The 10979-nt window shown below is 42.2% G+C and overlaps 1 protein-coding gene and 1 long non-coding RNA gene across 3 annotated transcripts; one reads left to right on the forward strand and one right to left on the reverse strand.

Annotated features, from left to right (window-relative positions):
- Window positions 1-2272: 2272 nt before the first annotated feature.
- Window positions 2273-10744, forward strand: CCDC160 (coiled-coil domain containing 160). Of its 2 annotated transcripts, XM_025276363.2 has the most exons (4): window positions 2273-2598; window positions 3703-3757; window positions 8021-8123; window positions 9749-10744. In XM_025276363.2, exons 3-4 carry the CDS (start codon window positions 8103-8105, stop codon window positions 10739-10741), a joined length of 1014 nt encoding a protein of 337 aa, XP_025132148.2. In that variant the 5' UTR covers window positions 2273-2598; window positions 3703-3757; window positions 8021-8102; the 3' UTR covers window positions 10742-10744. The 2 variants fall into 2 exon arrangements, with proteins under 2 accessions (XP_025132148.2, XP_006074871.2); XM_006074809.3 differs by lacking the exon at window positions 8021-8123 and having other exon boundaries at window positions 2275-2598.
- LOC112582125 lies at window positions 4054-5035 on the reverse strand. Its single transcript, XR_003106709.2, has 3 exons — window positions 4926-5035; window positions 4514-4646; window positions 4054-4291 (listed from the first exon to the last, which is right to left on the reverse strand). It is a non-coding gene; the product is annotated as an uncharacterized LOC112582125 (long non-coding RNA).
- Window positions 10745-10979: the final 235 nt, after the last annotated feature.

A 10979-nucleotide genomic window follows, 5' to 3' on the forward strand; every position in this document is an offset into this window, starting at 1 on the left:
AATGTTCTTGCCTGGAGGATCCCAGGGGTGGGGAAGTCTGGTGGGCTGCCGTCTCTGGGGTCGCACAGAATCGGACACGACTGAAGCGACTTAGCAGCAGCAGCAGCTTTTCTTATATTAATAAAGGATCTTATATCAGGGGAAAAAATGAAACCCTTTTAAAAGAATGAAAATAGACATGATAAAATGCAAAGTAGTTTGGAGACTTAATGTCAAGGAAAGTAGTTTTGTCAGAATCCCAGAAACTAATTCTGATGGGGTCCATAACAAAATCAATGTTGGCATTGAGCCTCTTCCTGCTGCCAACTCCTGTTGACATTGGTTCTCTAAGGAGGAAAAAAAAGACTGAGAACTAGGCCTCCGGGCACCTGAACGCAACACTGTCAGACACCAAACACCTGTTAGATCTGATTCCCAAGACGTTTTGAAATGAATCCTGGTCTTGTTTCTAAGTCATTCCCTTGCTAGGTCTTGAAAAATTAGACTGTCACTTTCTTTTTTAAAATCCTTTTCTCTTTATTTATTTTTTAAGATTTATTTGTTTGTGTATTTTTGGCTGCACTGGGTCTTTGTTGCTACCTGCGGGCTTTCTCCAGTTACAGAGGCTCACTGGTTGTGGGCACATAGGCTTTAGTTGCTCTCTGGCATGTGGCATCTTACAGGACCAGGGATGGAAATGGTGTCCCCTGTGCTGGTAGATGGATTCTTAATCACTAGACCACCAGGGACGCCCTTAGACTGTCGTTTTTTAAATTGTATAAACCTCCTTTCACTTGAGATTCCAAAGTTTCTTTTCACTTTGCTACTTCCTAGAAAATACCAGATTTCCTGAAAGTCACTGCTGCTGCTGCGTCACTTCAGTCGTGTCCAACTCTGTGCGACCCCATAGACGGTAGCCCACCAGGCTCCCCCGTCCCTGGGATTCTCCAGGCAAGAACACTGGAGTGGGTTGCCATTTCCTTCTCCAATGCATGAAAGTGAAAAGTGAAAGTGAAGTCACTCAGTCGTGTCCAATTCCCAGCAACCCCATGGACTGCAGCCTACCAGGCTCCTCCATCCATGGGATTTGCCAGGCAAGAGTACTGGAGTGGGTCACTAGGATTACTATTTTGGACAGTCCAGTCCCTCTTTGTTTCAGGCCTCACAACTTTTGTCTAGTCCATCTTTCCGTTAAGCCCAGGCTGGGTACCAATCAGACTATAGCCAAGGTGCATAGTCAGTGTGTGTAGCCAATTTGATGATGGAAGAATCATCATTCGGCAACAAGGCTAATCAAAGTCTGAAGAGATCATTAATTTATTTAACAAAATAGTAGGATTTAAATCTATCACATGACGAAGAACATGGGCTTGTTCCCCAACCAAATCAGGAAAGTTGTGAACAACCTTTGAAGCTGGAAGAGAGTAGCTTGGGGACTGATCAAAGGAAACCACTTTACACTGCCAGTACCGTTGGACTCTTGTGTGTGTGAGTGTGTGTGTGTGTGTGTTTTAGTCGCTCAGTCCTATCTGTCTCTTTGTGACCCCATGGACTGTAACTCACCAGGCTCCTCTGTCCATGGGATTCTCCAGGGAAGAATACTGGAGTGAGTTGCCAAGCCCTTCTCCAGGGGATCTTCCCTACCCAGGGATCGAACTCATGTCTCCCGCATATAGGCAGATTCTTTACCGTCTGAGCCACCAGAGAAGCCCAGTGTTGGAACAGTTGCCTTCAAGAATACTGGAGTGGGTTGCCATGCCCTCCTCCAGGGGATCATCCCAACCCAGGGATTGAACCCAGGTCTCCTGCGTTGCAGGCAGATTCTTTACCATCTGAGCCATCAGGGATGCCCATTTACCAGCAACTGGTTTTAAATTCAAATAGGTGCAAGAGTGGTTTAGAGAAATTCCTGAGTGATGGGTGAGGACACCATGGGCTAGCTGGGGAACGAGCCTGGTCTCCCATAGGCGCGACCAGGACACATGCTCTCCTGATACAGGCCCTTAGAACCTCGGTCAGAGGCAGAAATTCCGACCAGACCATTGTGCTGACTGGCAAGGATGTGCGTGGGGGGTGGGGCGTGTAATTCCCACGTTGTCAGGGACTCCGAACCAAATCCAGGCGACCTTCCAGAGCTGACCGTCCTCGAGGGAACGTTACTAAACTGCAGGCCTAGGGATTATCCGTGTGCCACTCCCTCCTCCCCCACAATCGCAGTGTCCAGGTGGCTTTGTGAGTCACCCATACCCTCCGTAATAAGGCCACCATGGGTGGGGCTGCCTCGCCGTTTCTCGCTCCTTCCCTCCCTGACTCTTCTCTCTTGCTCTTCAAGCTCGGCTTTCGTGCAGGCAGAAGCCACCGCAGCGCCCGCCCACCGGGCATGCTCAGTGCTCAAGCGGATTGTGACGACCGCGCGGTGCGCGGGTCCCTTTAAATCGGACCGGCCAGTTGCCAGGCAACGGCGCGACCCGCGCTGGCGCTGCAGTGCAGAGGCTCTGCTCCGGGCCGGCCAGGCAGGGTCGCGGTGGCCAGCACCGAACCCAGGTCATCTGCCCGCCGCTGGAGGCCGTCTTCGGGGAAGAGGGACCAGGGCCCACTGGACCCCACCCATGCCATCAGGTACGTCTGAGCCCAGTCAGGCCGGGGCTCCCCAGGCTCGCCCCTCGCCCTCCCTGGGTGACCCGGGCGGAGGCATCGTGCTCCCTGCCTCGACGCCCGCTGCGGTTTCCTCACTCTTTAGGGCTCCGGCCGGGAACTGGCGGGCGTTTGCGAACGAAGGTGACTGGGCGTGGAAGTCGGGGTGTGGAAGGAGGAGTGGGGTCAGGCCTCGTCCCTGCTTTCTCCCAGCCAAGGAGTAGATGGGGGTAGGGCCTGGGGAAGTGGGAGGTGTCACCTGCAGTGGCGTCCCGGGCAGCACCCGAGCCTCGCCATCTCCTCTGCACGGGAACCTGCGGTGGCAGGAGTTTAGTTAACCATTTACAGAGAAAACCCCCAAACTCTGGATGCTTAGATGCAGCTTTATAGCAAAAATGTGACTTTCATACTAATAAGGTACTCAGCCTTTCAGAATTAAGGTGACTTCCCATCTTTTCTTCTAGAAGGAGTAATTCCACACTAATAACAAAGAATTGGGGGTAAGAACCGTTCACAGGGCCCAGTTTTCAATGGTTCTTGGCTTCGCTCTCAATATCCACCAAACAATAGACAAGACAGTTTGTCCCGTGAAGTGGACACTTGGCTCATATGTGAGGACCCTGAGAGATTAAGGCAAAAACTGGGATCACTTTCCTTTTTAATGGTTTTTCAAAATAACTGGACTCTGGGGGAGGGAGCCAAGGCCTTGGCTCCAGCCTCTGCTAACGTGGCTCTTGGCATGCTCCTTACTAACAAGCATGTTGCTGTGGCCGCTAGTGGTGGCTCATTTGTTCAGTAGGTGCTAAAGGCAAGAAGGTACAGTGTTGAATAAGATGCGACCATGATTGTCATCCTATCTGATATTTGCGTTGCTGGGGGAAGGAAGACTTAATGGCGTAATAGCTGGGAAATTGGGTTGACAAGTTAAAACGAAAACTTGCTTCAAAGTGTCTAATGTTGCATTTCAGATCAGCCAAACAACATTAAAGCTGTCACTTGTAATTTTAAGCTACAGCTCAGATATGAACACAATTTGGTCATTCTTGTTAATTATATTTTCTAATTAAGCTGTGGCATTTTCTTTTTCAGTTCAATCTGGAGCAGAACGGTCGCAACCAACGGAAGACCTTGGACTTCAGGAACTGTAAGGACCGTTGTGCTGGCTGATAGCTTGCTATGGGTGTTGAGAAGCACAGAGTCTCACCCAACATAAATCTTCAACCTTTTAACAAGACCATTAGTCTGCACTGTCAGTACACTATCAAAAAAAGCCTCATAGAAATACAAAAAAAAAAGTGTCCTAAAGACTTTAGCTGAGCCAAATAAACTTTGAGGGAAAAATAAAAGTTCTTTCCCTAAAATGCCACCCACAAAACCTCATAAGCCAAAGGAAAAATTACAGGTATTTACAGAAACTCAATTAGAATCAAAACATTATAGAATTTTCAGGAAGAATATTAAGAATTATTCACTCCACAAATATTTATTGAGGGCTACTATGTGCCAGGCAACAACAAGGGATACAATGATGAAAAAGATGCCAGGAGATCTCAGCATATTGGTAAAATGAAACTGTATGAAATGATGCTGAAGCACAGAAGAAACTTGCAGAGTCATCCTTGCTAATCTTCAAACTGATGCCCCAATTGTAATATTTTTAAGATGTTTATTGGTGGCTCTGAAAAACATTGGGACATTTGGTAAGTTCATGGCAAAGCAATTAGTGATTTTAAAAAGTGTAAATCTTTTTGGTGTAGAAAGGCTACCACTCTTCTGCTTAGAATAAATTTAGCTTAGAAATCTGAGGACATCAACAACTTACAGGATTTAGGGCTAATTCTTCCATGAAGATACAGCTCAAATTAATGTAAGATTCAAGTTTAAGTTCCCCTCTACCTACCTTAACAGTACTTCTTTTTTTTTAAACTGACTTTTTCTGAGGTCTGATGACTTCAGACTGGCAACTCTGAAGCACATATCTTTGGAGAAGGGTTGGGTTGTTGGTTGATGTTCCAAGGGAAGGTAAGGAAAATCTAAAAAAGAACAAAACCCATTATGTACAGTATAAAATTGCTTGCATTTTGGTTTTCACTAATTTTTCTTAACCACCTGGAAAAAGGTATATTGTCTGTATATTACATCTGAAGAAACTGAGGTTCACAAAAGGTAAGTTTTTATGAAGTTCTAAAATGTGTGTGCCAAGATATCTGACGTCTTCAGTCTTTTTTCCACCAGAGTTGACACAGTTCCTTTCTCAAGAACTTTCTTTTCCTTCTTCCCACAATTTTGCATGGCAAAACATATTTACCCACCTTCTTTCAGACAGCTTTGGAGAGTCCTCATAATGGAGAAGCTCCCATACAGGGGGCAGGTCAGAATCTTCTGGAGCAAGGGAAGAGAGTAATGGTGGCAGGGTTTTGTGCTTGGGAACAAGGGAAGCAGAAAAATAGGTTAAGAACTACTGCTTTTATGTCAGAATAGATTGGACAGTTGAGCAATGAAGGAAGGCCAGTGATCTTTGTAACAAACTTTTCTATTCCTATCTTGGCCAACCAGTTTTTCTGAGGGTTGAGAGAACTGAAACCATCCAAGAATAATGGGGAAAAGTTCCCTGGGCTAAGAAGGGCCTTTTGTCTTCCCCCTTACTGCCCCTAAGCTGTCACTAAAAGCCGCAGTTTTAGTTGAGTGTGGCTGAAGTGCTGAGGGTTATGACATAAGGTTGTCCATCACAGGTTGGAAATGACCTTTTCTAAACATCACTCCCAGTTTACAAAGTTTGGGGCGAAGCACTGTTGCAAGATGGGAAAAAGCTTCTGGAGGTTTCCCAGTCCATGGCTTCCCCTGCCTGGAAGCATAATTGCCTTTTGCAGGCAGATCGAGATTTATGCAAAAGAGATACTCCTGACATTTTGAAATAAAATCTAATGTAAATGAGATAAGGAAATAGAGAAAAAAGATCTTTGATTTTTATGTCATCAGATTTCCCTAAAGCATGTGATTTAAAGTATGAATATTTTAGAAAATAATTAGATTTCCTATATTTGGTCACTTATCCATCTTAATATGAGCATATTCCCCAGGGCCCCATACCTTGAAAATGAAAATGAGATAGTTTAGTGGGTTTCTCCTTTCACAATAAACAGTGTATTAGTTTCTGGAGCTATTTGAAGACAGATATGCATTCACCTAAGATTTTTATGTAATAGTTTGCCTAAAAATCCACAATAAGTGATCACTCTTTGCTTAGCTCTCAACAATTACGCTATGTTATATTACATTATAAATCATTTTCAATTTTATCAGTGGTTCCCAAATTCTTTAGGAGAGTAGAAACCATTTCCATGAGTCAATAAATTTCCTTACTCCACCAAAATGCACTACTACTTTACCTTTGCAAAAATAAGGAAGTTACTAGAGGATGAATGGTGATGTTTTAGAGAGACACTAACTAGAATAATCAGGAGTCCATTATCAATTCACGTCAGACACAAATGAGTACATGTAGCCATATAATGGACAAGCATGCAGTGCAATCCCAAGGACTTCTGGGAGATCACTGGCTTAGAGGACCACTAACGTCATTTTTGTCATGACTTTATATTGTTTTCCTGTGTTCTGGTTGTTTCTTTCTTTAAGTGTTTCATTCCTCTTGAACCTCCTTCCTCTACCCTTCGGTCCTTCAACACCCCATATTGTGTTGGGTAGGCACTTGTAATAAAAAGTGTTAGCAATTGACCCACTAAAAAGGCATGCTTATTCTCTCAACGGCTCTGGTTTGATTTGCCTTATGCTGCGACAAATTACCTAGTCAAGTTTATTGAAAGCAAACTGGCTGCCATGCCAGGATAGAGGAAGGAGTGTCATTGTCTCAAAGCATATTTCTTGTCTTTGCCAGAGAATACTAATGTCGTACTTGTTCTGCAGAAAAAACAAAGAGCACAATTTGTGAAGAGAAAATGAGCCTGGTACCTTTTACCCTCAGTCTGGGCTTTGCCATCCTCTGTGACTTGATTTGGAAACAATCCCTTAAAGCATATCTTGCCAATGAAAGAGGAAAAAAAGAAAGAAAGGGAGAGAGAAAGAAAGAAGCAGTTCAGAGACCTCTTGACCCTGCCCTGTGTAAGCCAGGGGAGGGAAATTCCAAAAGGCTTTTCAAACCTTTCTCTGTTCTGTCCTTTGATATGTGACATGCAGTTCTCCTTACCCTCCCCCATTCATTTTTCCTCTCTCCTTTTGTGGCCCTTTAAAAAATACCTAAGCTCTGAAAATAGTGGGTTGTTTTCTTTCAATCTGTGGAATGAAACCTATCAGAAGAATAAAGAGAAATTCTAGAATAAGCACTGACCTGGGAGACAGGGTCTCAGTTTTACCACTATAGGCTGTGAGGACTTGGACAAGTCACTTCTCTTCTTTGAGCCTCAGTTATAAAGTAAGTGGACTCTTCCCAGTTCTGTGAAAAGCATTGGCTGTATCAGGAAATTGTACAGAGGCTCAGGAAAGAAAGATAGTAACACTGAAAAAAAAAATATATATATATATATAAGTTTTTAGCCAGAGATTTATGGGAGGGTTGGAGACAGAGTGACTTTTTCAAGGTGCAAAATCATTAATGAAAAGAGCGTTCTATTTTAACCTTTATCTACAGCCAGACCTCTATCTCAGATTTGTCATTATTGCTATCTCCAAGTATAAAGTGGCCTCACCTGACTTGCCCCGCTGCACACCTCTTTCCTGGTCAACCTCACCAATACCTTTCACTCAGAATTTGGTAGAAGGAATAATAGTAATCTCTCTCCCAGTGTTACCAGATTAGAAGCATTTTTGGGGCCACTCTGCACAACTTGTCAGAGAGTACTGCACCCCACTCCAGTACTCTTGCCTGGAAAATCCCATGGACGGAGGAGCCTGGTAGGCTACAGTCCATGGGGTCGCTAAGAGTCAGACACAGCTGAGTGACTTCACTTTCACTTTTCACTTTCATGCATTGGAGAAGGAAATGGCAACCCACTCCAGTGTTCTTGCCTGGAGAATCCCAGGGACGGGGGAGCCTGGTGGGCTGCCGTCTATGCGGTCTCACAGAGTTGGACACGACTGAAGCGGCTTAGCAGCAGCAGCAGCAGCACAATCTGTGGGATCTTCGTTCCCCAACCAGGGTTGGAACCCGAGCCCTCAGCAGTGAAAGTACACAGTTCCAACTTCTGGACTGCCAGGGAATTCCCTAGATGCATTTTTAAACTCTTACAGAGTTGTCGGGTAAAAATTTGACTGCTAAAAACTGACTGGCAATTAGCATCTTTCCCCTTTTCTCTGTTCGTTTCCTTTATGATCACTGTAATAATCCCCAGTATTTGCATTCATGTTTCTAGAGAGGAGAGCAAGTGCAATTATGGTCATCTTTGTCTTTAAGGGCAGATACATCACTGATGCTTCTGGATGGTGACTAATAGGATAACAAAGTCAGAGAGGACTATTTCAAGAGAAAGCAGAGGATGCTCCAATGGCAAATATTGGTACATATCATGAATTTCAAGTCTCGACTTACTACTGTGGTCTGATTGACTAAACTTAAAGTTTGGGTTATGGCTTTTGAACCAATCATTTTAACACCTTCACTGCATATTTGCACCTTTTCCTTTCCTCAAAGCCAAATACTTGTCAGTGGAGATATATCCTTGGGTATAATGAGTTACCTTCCCTCTTCTTTTGGGGGGAAGGTGTCAGGCATGTAGGTATTGAGTTTATTCTCTCATTGTCTGTAGCAAGAAAAATTTGCTAGAATTTAAACTACATTTGTTAAAAAGTATCAAGAAGTAATATACCAAAGAGTGGTTATCTCAGTGCCATGGGATCATGACGAATATTTGTGTGTGTGTGTGTGTGTGTCTGTGATTTTCTGTATCTTCCAAAATTTTACAGATAATATGCATGACTATTAGCATCTTTATATGAAATACTATATTAATTTATAATATAACATTTATACTCTTTAATAATATTAAAGAAAATATTAATTTAAAAATAAACACAACTGCCATTTTTGTTACCAAGATAAAGTTACATTTGTGTGCATGGGAAAAATAGATGCAAACATACTTTGATTTTTCTCAGTAGTAATGTTGCAAATATATTGCAGCAATTTAATGTATAGAATGAATAAAGTGATCCCCTCCTTTTTCTTCCCACCCTTTAGCAGTAACTGCAGTCACCAGTTTGGTGGCTTCAGATGCCAGTCGCCCATCAGTGTGTTGCTTGGGTCCTTCTTTTCCCCTTTTTTCAAAAGTAGTCACTGATCAAATATTTTTGTGTTTTAGGAAAGCTGTATGTTATGGACTCTCTTTGAATAGGGAAGACTCCTTGTGAAACAAAATAAATATCCTGTAACTTTTGTAAATTTAGAAAGTTGGTTGTGGTTTAATATGCTAATTTTTCATCTAAAAATTATACTTGGAGTCAGTATCTTGGAAAAAGAAACCCATTTGGTGGCATTAGTATTTCCAATTGTTGACATTCGGTTCTCATCATGAAATTGCTGTCAAAATGGATTGAATTCTGTACACTTGGCAGTCTTGTCTAAAAGCAAAGCCCAAGACTGGAATAACAGGAATTTACAGGTCAAGACAGAAGGGCATTTGGCAGAGTTAGTCATAAGGAAGTCTGCATGGTATACTTTACCAAAAACAGCTCACATTGCATTAAGCACTGATGTTTTAGTCACTTTAAAGAATGAATAAACAGTAGTTCAACCAAGAAGAACTAGAAAAAAATCAAGCACATTGGAAGCACAGGCTTACCTATTAATTAAAAATCACTTATACTGTTTTGAAGCAATCCGTTTTCATGTTGCTTTCTCATAGGATTATTTTCTCTATAATAAATAGCCAAGCTTGTCCATTTATTGGTTATATTTCATAGGATCAGAGAACTTTAAAGCTGGAAGGGTCTGTAGAACTTAGCCAGTTTAGCCCTTTCCATTTATAAAAGAGGGAACTGAGGCCTGAGTCGCGTGGTGAATTAGAGGGAGTGCCAGCCCTCAAATATTTAGATTCTTTCACCAACGGGCCAGGATTCTTAGTTCTTTCCACTGTCCCAGCTGCCAGTGTAAATATGTGCCTTGATTTTAAATTTTGTTTTTCAGGAATTGGAAGAGGTGCCTGAAGAAATGGATGCTAGGAGAAAACACTGGAAGGAGAATAAGTTTGCTCCTCTTTTCAGTGCCCAGGATACTCTAGACGAAGCTGCTCAGCTTGAATCTTCTTCTGAACAAATGGCTTTAGATAAGATCAAGAGAATGGAAATAATATTTAATTTGTCTAGTAGAAAGTTTCTAAAAGAAAAGAAATTTAAAAGGAAAGAATTTATTTCCCAACCAAATGAAAATGAGCGAGAATCAAATTTAATAGACAGAAAGATAAACATTTCAAAGACTGAGGCAGACACAAATTCTGTCTCCTGTGAGTCATCTAATTTGGACACTGCAACTGAAGAAAGCTTTAATAGCACAGAGCTTCCTACCTGGGTTATAAAGGAGTTATCAACTCCACCACAAAAAGACAAGAAAAAGAAATTCACTGAAAGAATGTCTCCAAAACTTCGCCTGAATCTTTTGAATGAAGAGCTGGAAGTCCTTGATATGAAATGCAAAAAAATTGAAGAGGAATTTGAAAGTGCAGAAAAAGAACTTTTGAACTCCAAAAAAGAAGTCTCCACAAAACTCCTAAATTTTCAAGAAGAAGGGGTGGAAACCTCCAAGACAGACTGGGAGCTTCAAGCTTTAAGAAATGACCTCTCTGAAAAAGCAACAAATGTTAAAAACTTAACTGAAGAGCTCCAGCAAGCCAAAGAGGTCATCCACAAGTTGAGCCTTGAGAACAAGGATTTAAAAGAAGCTGTTAGGAAGTTAAAGCGGCAGACTGAGGTTGAAAATGCATTCCTAAAAGAAGAAATAAAATTGTATTATGAATTAGAAATGGAAAAGATCCGTGGAGAGCTCAATGCCATCAAGAATGAACTGAGAACAGAGAAGACCCTACAAGCAAGAAATAACAGAGCCCTGGAGTTGCTTAGGAAACACTTTGCTTCTGTAACACCATCAGGTACCTCTGACAACTTTATGGGGGATTTTTTTTAAAACTTAAGAAAATAAAAAAATCCTTTCATTGGGCAAATCTTTGAGCCAAATCAGTGTTTCTTGTGCTTTCCTTGTGTATGACTTAAAACGTGTGGAACAGGATATAGTTTTCATGTTTGGTGAATCAGGCTACCCATAAAGGCTATAGATGTTAACTTCAAACCTTCTGCTTTCTTTTTCTAATGAATTTATTGCCTAAGTCCAAATAGAAATGAATTTTCAGAAACCCCTTTATATA

This window comes from Bubalus bubalis, chromosome X (genome assembly GCF_019923935.1).
Source record: "Bubalus bubalis isolate 160015118507 breed Murrah chromosome X, NDDB_SH_1, whole genome shotgun sequence".
Lineage (NCBI taxonomy): Eukaryota > Metazoa > Chordata > Mammalia > Artiodactyla > Bovidae > Bubalus > Bubalus bubalis.